Consider the following 14,963-nt stretch of genomic DNA (forward strand, 5'->3'; position numbering starts at 1 on the left):
GCTGACCTTTCAGCCCCACCAAGGGGCTGCCACCTGTCCCTCGCCCACTCTGCTCTGCCCTGCCTGCCCCTCTGGAGCCCCTAGTGCAACCCAGCCCCGTCGTACAGCGGAAAACTGGCCTCACACTGGAGCAGCGACACAGAAGGCATCAGCTGGCCTCCTGCAGAGGTCGCCACCCGCCCTCCTGCCCAGGGAAGGGGAGCCCCGCTGCCCGTGTGCAGCAACACTGGGCAGCCCTCTCCTCTGTCCCTCTTTTCTACTCTGATTTCTTCCCCTAACTGGGAAAATCAAGTCACACACACACCCTCGTCCTTTGAAAATGTCTTACCTTGACTCCTTTGCTTCTCAAGCTGCTGCCGACCTCCATTCTTCCATTCACTGCCATGCTTAATGGCGGCGTAGACAGGGGAGCCTTCCCCGACCCTGAGCAGTTCCTCCCCTTCTGCTGACCTGGCCTCCCTGCAGCCACCCCGCAGCGCTGCTTTCCCTGCAGCCCCGGCCCCACAGCCTCAGGCACCCCTGACGAGGGACCCCTCTGTCCTCTGGCCCCTGAGGACCCCGTCCATGACCAGGGGTTCCCCTTGCTCACACTGTGGCTTTGTGTCCGGGCTCCATCCTGACTCTCCCTGGGCCGCACTTCCCTCCAAGCAAATCCCCCTCCCACAGGCATCATCACTGTAACCAGGCCAGTGGCCACGCCCACTAATCAGTAATCAGGTCCTTGGCCAGCCGGGAGGCTCACTCCCTAGGCCTCACTGCACTGGCCTGAGGCCCCTCCCCAGGCCTGCCTGCCCTTCTGGCTACCAGCCCGACCCCTCCCACCCCTGCCTACCAGGCGGACCACATAGGATCCCCTAACCCTGCATCGCGCCCTCCCCAGCTCCTCTCCAGCCGCGCCACCACCCCTCCCTGCTACGCTGCTTGAACGGCATTTCCACAACCACGTAACCAACCTGCCTGACGTGAGGATTTTCACTCCAGCTCGCCCTCCACCTTCCGACCTCATCAAGTCAAATCGGGACCTCACGTTTCTGAGCAGTAGGCTGAAGTCTAAATTTTGCTCTTCCAAACTCTAGGGAATAGAACAGCTAGTGACCACAGATCGAAAAACACGAGCACGACACAAAAGCAAGAGGGAAAGTGAAAGCGGAGACAGAGACCGTCTTCAATGAAGCCAGAAACATCTATAATCCAAACACACACCGTGAAGGAAAGACTCGAAGGCAGAGGTCAGAGCCGGGGGAGGCTGAGGAGGGCCTCGGCAGCATCCCCCTCCTGCCCCGCAGAGATGGCAGCCCCGTGGGCATGGGACGGCCGCACAGGGGCACGGCTGGTGGCAAGAGTCAGAGCAGGCCGGGCAGGCCAGGCATCCCGTCTGGAAGCACTCTGGTCACCCAGAGTGGAGGGGGTGCTGCACCGTGGGCAGCCGGACTGGGCCGTCATCTCTGCCGGGGGACGAATGAGAGCCGCCGACTCCCTCACAAACCAGACCCAGGCCGCGGCAGTTCCCGCCAGCCGGGGCCAGGTCCGAACCCGCGCACAAAGCCCACAGCAGCTGGACAGAAAGGCTCGCCCACAAGAGACCAGGATCAGAGGAGCCCAGGAGCCCTGCAAGGGCACCACCAGGAAGGACAGCGAGGCAGAGCGGCCGGAAAAGCCCTCAGAAGACACACACACGCCGACCACATGCTGCCACAGGAGAGCCAAAGCTCTCTGTACACACTACACATGTACACACTGTGTGTACATGCTGTACACGCAGCCAGGCCTGTACGACCCAACAGAGCAGTCCTTCTCCAACAGTGACAGAGGAAAAACGGAAGAGAAAAGTACACGGGGGAAACCAAGGCACAGCTTGGAGAAGACAAGGCACGACGACCTCAGCTGAGGTCTGGGCTCACGGAGCTCACCGAGGGAAGCATAGAGCCACCACAGGAAGGACACTCGGACGGACCCCCACTCACAGCAGATGATGCGGGCGGGGCTGAGAAAGACCCCAGAAAGTTTCAGGTGACAAAGGACATCAAGTGCAGAACCGTACAATACCCAGAAAACAGTAAAATTGAGAAGTCAGTGCTCAGAAGGAGATTCACGGTCTCGATGCTCACGTTACGAAAACAGAATGACATCAAATAAAGTAGGCCAGCGACTGAGGAGTCTTGGAAGAACACCGAAGGCTGCTCGCCTGGCTTCCGCTCTGCACTGGGGCCTCCAGGAGGGAGGGCTGCTGGGCTGTTTGCTTCCCTCCCGCCACGTCCCAGGGCACACAGTAATGTCTGGTACACCACAGACCAGAAGTACTGGTCGACAGAATAAATGAATGCATTTCCTAGGAAAGCACGAATGACCAAACCTAACCTCAAAAGAAAGGAAGCAATCAGAAGAGCTGGTGACCACAGATCCAAAAGCCAGTGTTGGGAGAGCACCCGAGGCTCAGGAATGGGCAAGGCAGACACGGTCAAGCCACTTCAGTGGGATGCGATGGTCACTCGGCAAGTCTGCTGGAGGACTGGTGGCCCTTGCAACCACAGAAGGTCGTCTTTTCCTTTTTTAAAAGATTTATTTATTTATTTGAGACAGAGAAAGGGGCAGAAAGAGGGAATCTCAAGCAGACTCAGTTTAGCGCAAAGTCCGACGCGGGGCCCTATCCCATGACCCTGAGATCATGACCTGAGCTGAAACCAAGAGCCAGACACACAACCGAGCCACCCACGCACCCCAAGAAGGTCTTCTTAATGCACAAAGTTTCAAAGAAATAAGTGTGCAGGAGAGAAATAATCTTGTTTGTAGAGACTTTTGAATAGTCATAAAGAACTACGGTTCTGTTAACTAAGAATTACAGATCAAACTCAGCCTGGGAAGGCTGATTTCTCCTGCTCAGGACACTGAGAGTGTGTGCAAGATATCAGAAATCTCATTCGCACTATTTCAAATTCAGACCATGCTGGAGAAACACCCATAACAAAAATCACGATCATAATTAGCATAACGCACACAATAATCAAATACACAAATCCATAAAATGTAACTGTAAGATGGCTTTGTGCTAAAATGTGTCACTGTTAAACTGTGTGGTCTCTGTGCCTAGTCTGGGAGCAGTCAGTCCGGTGACCATCTGACCACGGTTACTGGACATCCTGTAAAATGACTCTCCTCCCTTTCAGGAAAAAGCCGTAAACTCTGGCGTGGACACGATGGTATATTCCTTGTCTTGTTATTGTAAATAGACTCTGGTCATTATCTCGCAAAGCAAGTACGACAGGGACAGCATGTCGGGCCAGGATCGTCTAGACTAGTAAGAGAAACACAGGACAAAAGGACGCAAGACAGGGAAGTGGGACACCCAGCAGAGAACATGCAAGGGTACCAGCACATGGCCAGCAAGCGCACCATTAACTAGGAAAGTCGGGGCATGCATATACAAAAATAAGGCATCAAACTTAAAATTCCGGGTGCCTAGGTGGCTCAGTCATTTAAGTATCCACCTTCAGCTCAGGTCATGATCCCCGCGTCCTGGGACTGAGTCCCACATTGGGCTCCCTGCTCAGTGGGAAGCCTGCTTCTCCCCCTGGCTGCTGCTCCCCCTGCTTGTGCTCTCCCTCTCTGTGACAAATATATTTTAAAAAAAATAAAATCTTTATGAATGAATGGTAAAGAGAAGAAACAATTCTAAGTTGAATGCAGTTGTCAGGAAATCGGGTAAGATGGAAAACGTTAATGACAGGCAATCAGATAAGATGCAGGTAAGATCCTGCAGATCTTAATCAGATTTCCAGCATTCTGACTCCTTAAAAGACAGTAAGAATTACTTGGATTTTCTTTTTAATTTTCAATGCACAAAAATGAAAAGAACTAGGGGCACTTCGGTGGCTCGCTTGGCTAAGTAACTGCCTTCGGCTCAGGTCATGATCCCGGAGTACCAGGATTGAGTCCCGTATCAGGCTCCCACCTCCATGAGGAGCCTGCTTCTCTCTCTGACCTTCTCCTCTCTCATTCTCTCTCTCTCACTGTCTCTCAAATAAATAAATAAAATAAAAAATAAAATAAAATCATAAACACACATCAAAAGTTGCTTTCTACGAGTAAAAGATGTCAATCACACATCATAATGTTCCATACACAAACATGCCCTGCATTTTTATTTTAATGACCCCTGTATGGTGCTCTTCTGACTTTATTGACATAGAAGGAACTTATTTTATCCTTGAGCCCCATTACCTCAATCATTGGTCAACAATCAGATCCTCATCATCTTTTATTGTTTTTAAAGATTTTATTTAAGACAGAGAAAGCATGGGCACACACACAAGCAGGGGGAGCAGCAGGCAGAAGAAGGGGGAGAAGCAGCTCCCTGCTGCACAGGGAGCCCGTGTGGGTCTGGATCCCTGGACTCTGAGACAATGACCTGAGCCAAAAGCAGGCGCTTCCCTGACTGAGCCACCCAGGAACCTCCTGAGCCCTACCTTTTGAAGTAAAGTGCTCTCCACAGTGATTTGAATGTCACCGACAACCAAAAACCTCCACTGTGACTTCCAGTTCTTTTTATGTTTACTCTAGTATGGATTCTGCAGATTCGAGAATTTCATGGCCCACATACTGTCCAAAGTAAAGAAGAATAAAAATCTGCTACTTCTTTTAAGATAAAGGAGAAATTCAGATAAAACATTTGATGCCCAAGGCAAGGATCCACTCCTTGATACTAATCCCAGGCAATAACATTTGTTATCTCAAAGATCCAACACTGAAGATCAAATCCTCTGTTATTCAGGCCATTTCTTAAGGAGCTAAAGAAGTGATTAGGGACACTGGAATCAGATGCACACTTTAGGAAGTACGAGGTCAGGGACCCTCAATCTCCCCACAGGCTCCCTCCACATGTGGCCACACGTGCACCTTTTCCAGGGGAAAGCAGTGCAACTTTGTAGTTAAGCGGCTTTGAAGTTGGCTTAGGTTTAAAGCCTCTCTAGGTTAGAATCCCAAGTTTATCACTTGCTGGCTAGGTGGGCGTGGCCCACAGAAGAGCATCTCTAAGTAGGACTGCGAGAGACGTGAAGTCCAGGCAGTCTTCAGCAGCACACAGGATTGCTCTCAGAAGCTGCTAGTTAAGGGGCGCCTGGGCGGCTCAGTGGGGTAAAGCCTCCGTCTTCGGCTCAGGTCATGATCCCAGGGTCCTGGGATCGAGCCCCGCATCGGGCTCTCTGCTCAGCGGGGAGCCTGCTTCCTCCTCTCTCTCTGTCTGCCTCTCTGCCTACTTGTGATCTCTGTCTGTCAAATAAATAAAATCTTAAAAAAAAAGAAGAAGAAGAAGAAGCTGCTAGTTAAGGCAGTCTTGGGTGACTGAGCCTGCGGCCAAAAGCTAAACACAGCTCCTTCCTCATAGGACACTTTGATACTGCCTTGTATGGATTTATCTGTAAGAATTTTTTCTTATGATAATAATTAGAACATTTCCTGAGTGTGTATTATATGCCACGCAATGTTCTAAGTGCTTGAATTAAACGTATTAACTCATTTAATCTTCCTAACAGCCACAGGGGATCCAAGCTCATTTTCCCATTTTACTGGCAAGGAAAGGAACCCAGGGTTACAAGGTAAGTGTTGGAGACGGGATTTAAAGATTGTATTTATTGATTTATGAGACAGAGCTCACAAGCGAGCAGGGCAAGGGAAGAGGGAAAGGGAGATTGAGAGAGAGAGAGTCTCCAGCAGATTCCCCGCTGAGTGGGAGCCCCAGGCAGGGCTGGATCCCAGGACCCCGAGGTCATGACCTGAGTGGAAATCAAGAGTGGGACACTCCACCAAGTGAGCCCTCCAGACGCCCCTGGAGCCCGGATTTAAACGTGAGCGGCTATGGTGGTGCCCAGGCTTTTAGAAACGAACACCACTGCTGCTCTCACTGTACGCTTCTCGACACCAACGAGCATTTATATTTCTTAGTTTTGTCTTTTTTTTTTTTTTTAAGACGCTTATTTACTCATTTGAGGAGAGAGCGAGCATGAGCGGTGCAAAGGGGCGGAGGGAGGAACGGATCCCGCCGAGCAGGGAGCCCCAGGCAGGGGCTGCACCGCAGGACCCCGCGGCGGGGCCGAGCGGAAGGCGGACGCTTCCCGGACCGAACCACCCAGGCCCCGTGATTCACACGGTTAACGCACAATCGGGGCACACGATCACGTTACCGAGTACCTCGTAGGGCAGTGAACTGGCTTTTGTCTCCGGATCTGTCCCTGAGTGCCTGACGGTTCCCCAAGCCATCGGCCGAGGTGACGCCGACGCAGGGCTCCGTCGGGCCGGCGCGGGGCGACCTCGCTGCCCCCCGGCTCCGCCGACCCCGGCCGCTCCCTTGTGCACGCTCCCCGCACACGTCCCTGCTGTCCCGCTCAGCCGCCCGCGCACCGCCTCGCCGCTCCCGGGGGACCCCGCGTGACGCGGAGCGGCCGCGCAGAGCTCGGGGTCAGGGGGTCCCGGGCGCAGCGCCCCCGCCGCCCTCGGCCCCGCCCCCCCCAACCAGAGCTGCGCGCCGCAGGGAACCGCCCGCGGCGGCCGTGGGCCCCGGCGCTGCGCCCTCGCTGCGGCCCGCAGGACCCTGGGCCTTCCCGGACAACCGAGCCCGTTGAAGGCGCTCCCCGCAGCCCCCCGGCCCTCAGCCGCACAAGGGGGCCGGGCCGCGCCAGCCGCGCTCCGCAAACAGCGCGGCCCGGGGGCTCCCCTGGACGCACCTGGAACTCCAGCCCATAGATGACCGGAGCGTCGTCCTCCATGCTGGGCCGCTCACCGCGTCAGGCCTGTGCTCCGAACCCGCGCGCCTCGGGCTCAGCGCCCATTCATTCCCTCCCTCCCCGGAGGCCCCAACTGCAGGCCTTCTGGGCCCACCTCGGCTCCCGTAGGCCTTACTTCCTGTATTTTCCTGGTGCGTCATCAACACGCTCCTCTCCGGCTGCCAATGGAAACGGCTCGAGGCTCTTGCGCATGCTCACTTGACTCCAAACGGGTTCTCAAACCCTCTGGCCGCAGGAGGCGGACCGGCGGGGAGGAGCCTGGGCCGGAGCCTGATCTCCGGGGGCGGAGGAGGGGTCGGTCGGTAGGCCACGGACTGGCTGGGGTGGTGGGCGGGCGTCCCGCAGACGTCCCCCGCTCGGAGCCCTCCCTGCTCGGTTCTCCCGGACGGAATCGCTCACCTGGCCCTGCCGGGGGTTGTTAGCATTCGTGCCCAGCAGGGCGCAGGGACAGACGCTTCACAGGCCCTGCCTTGAAGTTCTTGGCTCTAACCCTGCGCCTAAGGTAGCATTCTTCCATCTTAGAGATGAGCGGCTGCAAAACGGACAGTGGACGGCACCGAGGTAGTAAGTGGGCAGCTGGGACGTGTGCCTGGTCTGTGGACTCACCAGGGCACTGCCTAGGATCCCTGTCGGTGGCCGCGCTCACTCAGGCCGCAGGCAGCACCCCCTCCCGGGGGGGATAAGCAGTGCCAGTCCTGCGCCAGGGAGTGACCTGCACCGCTGGCAACATCTGACCGGCATTTGACTCTGAATAGGAACCTGCTGAGAAGACCCTGGGTTCCCTGGGGATGTCCAGAGATGGTCCTGGAGGACACTGCTTAGACAGCATTCCTTGACTACGCCTGCCTTGACCATGTCCTCAACAGACAGAAGGGAAACTGCACGGAATCCCAAAATGCCGTAGGAGAACCCCCTTCACTAAGCTGGGTTCCTCTGCTTTCCGGGACCACACACCTCTCCCACTATTTAACTTCCATCTTCACGGCAAATGGCAAGGTTTGGAACAGGTGTATGAAAGGGTGCCCAACATCTCTGATCAACAGGGAAATACAAACCAAAACCACACTGAGCTGTCACCTCACATCTGTAAGGACCACTAGTACCAAAAAGTGAAAAGATGGCAAGTGTTGGCAGGAAGCAGAGAAAAGGGAACCTTCTACATGCTGTCAGTAGGCATGTAAACTGATACAGCCACTGTGGAAAACAGGATGGAGGTTCCTCAAAGAGTTAGAAATGGAACTACCATACGTTCCATCATTCCAAGTTCCGGGAGTCAAAGGAGATAAAATCACCACGTCAAAGAGACATCTGTGCTCTGATGTTCACTGCATCCTTAGTCGCAGCAACCAAGACAAAGAAACAATAATTGTCCATAGACAGATGAATGGATGAAATGTGGCACACACGGGCGGCCCCCGCAACGCACACACGCACAGTGGAATGTTATTTAGCCTTAAAAATGAAATCCTATTGATGAGGGAGCAGAAGGCTGGCTGAAAACAAAGCAAAGCTGGCACCTTGCACCCCCTCTCCACCCGCTCCCCTCAGTAATATGTGTCACATTCCTCAGGCACCCCTGACTGCCCTAGAAGGAAAACAAATAGTTAACTTGCAGAGATCACAATCCTACAAGGCAGGAGTCTTCCTTGGCTTACAAATGTCCTTGAGGTGTACAACAAAGAAGTTACCCTATCAATACCCCAATTTCCAAAGGCACATAACTCATTTCCTCAAGCCCTAATGTTGCCCTCCCCTCCATAAAAACTGAAGGAGGCTGTGGTAGAAGGAAAAGTAAATAAATTTCTTCCAAACCCAAATCTCACTAACAAGGACGCTTGATAGCAGGAATGTAACATTCCACCAGGAGACTCCCAATTGCCTTTATGTTAGTGCCTCATTAGAGGGAAAGTGGCCTTGGTTTGATAGTAACCAGGCCTTCAATATCCTGACAGTCTTCTTTACCCCAATAGCCCTTCTGAACACCCCTTTGTCCTCACCTACCCAACTCCTGTGTATATAACCAGCCACTCCTCACATGCCCAGTGAAGCATCTCCGTCTGCCCACGGGTCCTGTCCCCATGCTCTAATAAACCACCTTTTTTGCACCAAAGATGTCTTAAGAATTCTTTCTTAGCCGTCAGCTCTGAACCTCACCTAGGTTCTAGAACTTCATCACTATCATTTGCTAAACATGGATGAATCTGGAGGACATTCTGGTAAATGAAATAAGCCAAACACAGAAAGACAAATACTGCATGAGTACACACCTACATTTGAAATATGGAGGGGGAAAAAAAGCAGCCTTTGAACTCATTGTAGGAGTAGAGTGGTGTTTACCAGAGGCTTAGTGGTAAGGGGAAAGCAGCGAGTGATCAAAGGATACAACTTTCCAATTATAAGGCAAATAAGTTCTGGAGACCTGATGTACAGAACGATGATTACAGTTAATAATAAGATACTCTATACTTGAGACTTTTGAGAGTACATCTCAAGTGTTTTCATCACACATCCACAAAAAAAGTAACATTGGGGTGATGGATGTGTTAACTTGATCGGTTTGGTTCTCATTTCACAATGCACACGTGTCAAGACATTACATTGTATGTATTGAATAGGTACTATATTGTCAAAAATAAAAAATGTAATCACGTATGAAAAGAAAATAGAAATGGCTTTTCTCCGCTGTATCCTAGTGCCTAGTGCTCTGCCAGGTACAGTTAATACTCAACAGATATCCCTCAAACAAATAAGGAGCCCTCCGTGATTGCAGCGGCCCAGATCGCTGTGTCTGATCGCCCGAGACTCCGCTGTGGAGCTAAGAGAAAGCTCTCTCGCACGGCCGGATTAAATGTGCCCACGTATGACTGATACCATCACTGCCATCTTTATCATTCATGCTGTTACACAGGTCGTCCGGATACACAGCAGGAAAAGTAGAAAATACGGATAAGCATAAAGAAAAAATTCTACAAATAAGTATTTCCTGGGTGCGCTGGCCAGGAATAAAAAGAATAAAATGAAAAGGCCCAGCCTTCTCTCTCCCACCCGCCCTTCCACTACTTCCCAGTAGTCTGAGCGTCAAACTAATTTCCCTCCCCACCCCCAGGGATGACGCAACTGGCCCCGCCCATTCCCCGCCCCCCGCAAGGCCCGGTGCAAGGTCCTGCCCACCGCAGCAGGAAACGGAAATCTGCTGGGCGGCCGTCCCTGCACTGCGCATGCTCATGCGCAGGCCGCGGAAGCGGCTCGGAGAGCGCGCGCAGGCGCAGAGGCCGCAGGACGGACACGGTCCAGTCCCTACTTCCGGTCTGCGTCCGCCTTCTGCCCAGCGTCCGGTCGCCGCGGCAGCTGAGCGCCTCCGCAGTCCCCGGGGCAGGTGGCAGGTGAGACTCAGGGCCGGGAATGTGGGGAGGGGGTCGGGTCGTCCCGACCGCTCGGGAAAGCCCCCGTCGGCGGCCCGTCCGCTCGCCGCCGCTGCTGCGGGGCCGGAGGGTCTCCTCTCCCCGTGCCCGCCCTGGGGGCTCCTCCGCGGGGCGCAGCTCGGTGACGCCTCGTCCTGGGGGTGTCCTGCAGGCCCCGGCTGCGGCCCTCGGGGAGCGCGTGGCCGGGGAGGCGCCGGAGTCCGCCGTCGGCTCTCCGTGGACGCGCGGACCTGCCGACCGAACGCGGTGCGGGGGGACGTGCGGCGGCGCCGCTGTCGCTGCGCGTCGGTCCCCCCGGAGCCGCGGGCGGGCGGGCCGGAGCGGCCGAGTGCGTGCGCCGCGGGCACGGAGAGCGCTTGCTTCCCGGGACGCCCGGGCGCGGCCGGTTCCCCCGGCGGGACGCGGCCTCCCGTTCCCGCCGCCTCGGGTCTTCCCGGACGCTGGCGCGAGCTGGACGCGGAGCGGCCGGACAGACCGTGAGCCCGGCCCGCTGCGGGGGGGCGGGGGCGGCCCGCAGGGCGGTTCGGCCGCTCGGGGCCGCGTGCGGGGGTCCCGCGCCCGGGTCCGGTTTACGCCCGGGAGCGCGGTGTGCGGACTGCGGCGCGGTCACTCTGCAGCGTCGCCGAGCCGTGAGGCTGCGGCTTAGCAGTTCTTCGGGGCTGACCCGCGGCCTGCCGGGGGCACGGCAGAAACCGGAGTCAGGTGGCCCGGCGTCCGGCAGGGACAGACGCCTGTGCCAGGCCGTCGGGTTTGCTCGGCGCGGTGAGCGGCCCTGCGCGTGGGAAGACGGTGCGCGGGGAATGCCCGACCGGGCGGGTCCTTCACGGGGGCGGCGGGACTGTGCGGTCCGCCCTCCGCCGGGGCTGCGGGACTGTGCGGTCCGCCCTCCGCCGGGGCTGCGGGACCGTGCGGGAGTCGGACTCGCGCTCCGCGGCATCGGTGTTCGCGGAAAGAGGGTTTACGTTTCCGCGGCCTGGGGAGGGACTTGCGAGTCCAGCGTCCCGTCCGGAAAGGGAACCTGAGCTACTGCGATTCTCCCTGTTGTTCCTGGGCTGTCCCTAATGACACTTCATTTCAAATAATCGCTGAAAAGTTAGTCCTTTAAAAATACCGTAAGGTGGGGCGCCTGGGTGGCTCGGGTAAGCCTCTGCCTTCGACTGAGGTCAGGATCGGGCTCTTGGGATCGAGCTGGATGTCAGGCTCCCTGCCCAGCAGGGGGTCTGCTTGTCCCTCTCCCTCAGCCCCTCCCCCCCACCTCTGCCCCGTCTCTCTCTTCTCAGGAAAATAAAAATCGTAAAAAATATATAAATGATATAAATGATCTTTGGCTTCAAGAAGTTTACAGTGAGAGGCACCTGGGTGTCCCAATGGGTTAAGCCTCTGCCTTCGGCTCTGGTCATGATTCCAGGGTCTTGGGATGGAGCCCCGCATCAGGCTCTCTGTCCCACGGGGAGCCTGCTTCCTCCTCTCTCTCTGCCTGCCTCTGCCTCCTTGTGATCGCTGTCAAATAGATGAAATCTTAAAAAATAAAATAAGAGTTCTGGAGATGGGTGTGATGGTTGCACAGTGACAGGAATGTATAAATACCACTTTGTTGTGAACTCAGAAATGGATAAGGTGGTAAATGATTAAGGTGGTTATGTTACATACCTTTTACCACGATCAGTCGATCAGTAGATGGTTGGAGAAATGGAGTCTTGAGTTGGGAACCATTTGAATATATACCTGATAAACATGTATTCATGGACTGTTTTTTGGAGCAGCTGTAGTAGGCTCGCTGTGAAATTTTGAGCAGAAGGTCGGAGATTTCCCGTGTTCCCGTCACCTCCCCCACCAAGCAGCATGTCTGTTACGGTCAGGGACCTTGTGCTGACACAGCACAATCACACAAAGTCCACAGTCTGCTTTAGGGCTCACGCTTGGTGTTACGTGTCCCGGGAGTTTGGGCAAAGGTATAATGACACGTATCCACCATTTGTTTTTAAGTTTAGAAAAGAGTTTGAACAAGAAGGTGAGACCAGCTCGATAACTGAGCGGAAAGCTGACGAGGCTGGTTCCTGTCTGTCTTTGCTTCAGGGCGCCATGGAGAACGCTCACAGCGCTGAGCAGAGCGGGACTGGGGACTCGCGTCCGGCCGAGGGACAAGCCGGGAGCAGCGCTCCGCAGGGAGAGCAGGGGCACCTGCTTTATCACGAGGAAACCATCGACCTCGGCGGGGACGAGTTCGGGTCTGAAGAGAATGAGACTACGTCGGAAGATTCTAATAACTTTGTAGATAAGCTTAACGAGCACATGATGGAAAGCGTCCTTATTTCTGACTCTCCTAATAATAGCGAAGATGACGCAGGTGACCTCAGCTGTTTGCGGGATGTTGGGGACCCTGCAGAAGGCAGCGCAGGTCCCAGACTGGAGAGTCTCGAGGACGAAGGAGCCGTGGACACCCTGAGCAAGGACAGTGAAAGTGACGGAGAGGGTGCATCCGAAGACATCTCTGGCACGACCCCCGACCCAGAGCACAGTCAAGTCACAGGTGTGCCGGCCTTGGGGGAGGAGGGAGCAGAGGACCCTGGCCCAGGGGACAGGAGCACTGGCCCGGAGGGGCTGGGGGGCGCTGCACCCTTGAGGCAGTCCCCTCCCCACGAGGAGCCCATCCCCGTGTGCACCATCTTCAGCCAGCCGCTCCCCGCCCACTCCCAGCCGCCGCCGCTGCTGCTGCGGGACGGCTTCGAGTCCCAGATGGTGAAGTCTCCGAGCTTCAGCGGTGCCAGCGAGACGGTGGCCAAGACCCCTCCCCAGGCGGTGCAGCCAAGCCCCAGCCTGAGTAAATTTTTTGGTGATCCCGCCAGCACTAACTCCTTGGCCTCAGACTTCTTCGACTCGTTCACGACGTCCACTTTCATCTCCGTCAGTAACCCCAACGCAGGCTCTTCGGCTCCAGAAAATCTGTCTTCGCTCTCCACTGCAGGGGGAGAGAGGTCCGCAGGTGCCGCCGAGCCTTCTCACTCCCCAGGGATGGAAAAGTCAGAAGCAGGGGTTTCCACAGCTTCTCTAGAAATCTCTCAGTCTCCAAAACCGTTTTCCCAGATCCAGGCTGTGTTTGCGGGGAGCGAGGACCCCTTTGCCACAGCACTGAGCATGAGCGAGACGGACCGCAGAAGTGACGCCTGGCTCCCCGGGGAGGCGACCAGGAACATCCTGATTTCAGTAGCCACCCAGCAGTACAGCACAGTGTTTGTGGACAAGGAGAGCCTCACCATGCCGGGCCTCAAGTTTGACAACATCCAGGTAGGTGGGAGACATCCTTAGAGGGGGTGTTGGTGGCGGGACTCGGCGGCCACTTCAGTTCCTCTCGTCTTTTTGCTTTCTCTCCCTCTCCTAACCCCTGCTATGGGGGGTGTGGGTGTGCCCACGCGCGCGTGGGACTGAAAAGTCCTCATTTCTCAGGGATTCCTAAAATCCTCATTTGGAGAGTCTGTGTTACGTCACTAGTTAATTTGGAACTCTGTTGATTTCCCTGATGTCATATATTTAAGGCAGTGGTCAAAGTCTTAGAAGTACACGCCAGCAAGGTAGAGAGTTACCTCATAATTCTTTGATGTAACGGGGAACTTCGTGTGGTCGGGTTATTTGTGACATGTAAGCTTCAGCAAACCATAAGTCCCCCATTCCTTTCATTTTAAATCTGGGGAGTTTCGCATTTTACATGCTTGATACACAGTTTTATAGACTCATTAAAAAAAGTGGATGGCCCAACAAAGTAACAAATCACATAAATGATTTCAACATTTTATATAATAGTGACATAGAACTTCAATCTACCAATTAAAGACAATAAGATTATCTCCATTTTCTGTTATCTCATTAGGCATTTGATTTATGATTACTCCATGTTTGCTAAAGTGTGAGAAAATGGCCTGTCTCAGGCAGCCCTAATGGGACCATAAGTTGGTACAAACTTTTTAAAATAAAGTTTTTAAATCAGCATCCAAATGTGCATATTATTTGGTCCAGAAAGCCAGTCTGAGGAATTTTTTTATAAGAGAATAATGTCACCGGTATGCAGATACCCAGCTTTTGGGATGCCTGTCAGAGTGTGGTTTATTATGGCCAAGCATCTGAAGGGACCCAAAAGTCGTTACCAGGAGGCTGCTTGAATACATCTGACTCGTCGGTCCGATGGAATATTAACGGAGGCGGGGCTCCGGGGGGCTCAGTCAGTGAAGCATCTGCCTTCCCTGAGGTTGTGACCTCAGGGTCCTGGGATTGATCCCCGCTTCAGGCTCCTGGGCTCCCTGTTCAGCAGGCAGTCCTGCTTCTCCCTCTGCCTCTGCCCCTCCCCACCCCTGCTTGTACACACTTTCTCGTGCTCTCCTTCGAATAAATAAATCTTTTTTAAAAAATAAAAAAATGCTTAAAAATAATGATACAGCGGAATTTTTTTTAAAGATTTTATTTATTTATTTGACAGACGGAGATCACAAGTAGGCAGAGAGGCAGGCAGAGAGAGAGGAGAAAGCAGGCTCCCTGCAGAGCAGAGAGCCCAATGCAGGGCTCGATCCCAGGACCCTGGGATCATGACCTGAGCCGAAGGCAGAGGCTTTAACCCACTGAGCCGCCCAGGCGCCCCATACGGCAGAATTTTTAACGAGGTTTATATTTTGTTGTTAAATTTGAAAACCTGGGTACCAGATGGCATGTGGCATGCGTGGTACAGGAAGAACGTTCACAAGTACGTGTCGTGTGCTTGTTAATGCAAGCGTGTGGG

General features: G+C 54.4%; 2 protein-coding genes across 8 annotated transcripts in view; one reads left to right on the forward strand and one right to left on the reverse strand.

Moving 5' to 3' along the window:
* The window catches only part of EIPR1 (EARP complex and GARP complex interacting protein 1), a 123,319-nt gene extending 116,410 nt beyond the window's left edge, over positions 1-6,909 (reverse strand). For 3 of the 5 annotated variants that reach the window (XM_082745482.1, XM_082745479.1, XM_082745480.1), the window contains exon 1: positions 6,717-6,909. In XM_082745482.1, coding sequence (XP_082601608.1) covers positions 6,717-6,758 — 42 coding nt within the window. In that variant the 5' untranslated portion in view covers positions 6,759-6,909. The remainder of the gene's footprint in view (positions 1-6,716) is intronic. The other 2 variants (XM_082745481.1, XM_082745483.1) reach the window with 2 other exon arrangements.
* Positions 6,910-9,990: 3,081 nt separating this feature from the next.
* Positions 9,991-14,963, forward strand: part of TRAPPC12 (trafficking protein particle complex subunit 12) — a 65,896-nt gene continuing 60,923 nt past the window's right edge. Inside the window, exons 1-2 of one of the 3 annotated variants that reach the window (XM_082746337.1) lie at positions 9,991-10,159; positions 12,185-13,483. In XM_082746337.1, the coding sequence (XP_082602463.1) occupies positions 9,995-10,159; positions 12,185-13,483 (1,464 nt within the window). In that variant the 5' untranslated portion in view covers positions 9,991-9,994. The remainder of the gene's footprint in view (positions 10,160-12,184; positions 13,484-14,963) is intronic. The other 2 variants (XM_082746338.1, XM_082746339.1) reach the window with 2 other exon arrangements.

The sequence above is a fragment of the Mustela nivalis genome (assembly GCF_964662115.1).
Source record: "Mustela nivalis genome assembly, chromosome: 8".
NCBI lineage: Eukaryota > Metazoa > Chordata > Mammalia > Carnivora > Mustelidae > Mustela > Mustela nivalis.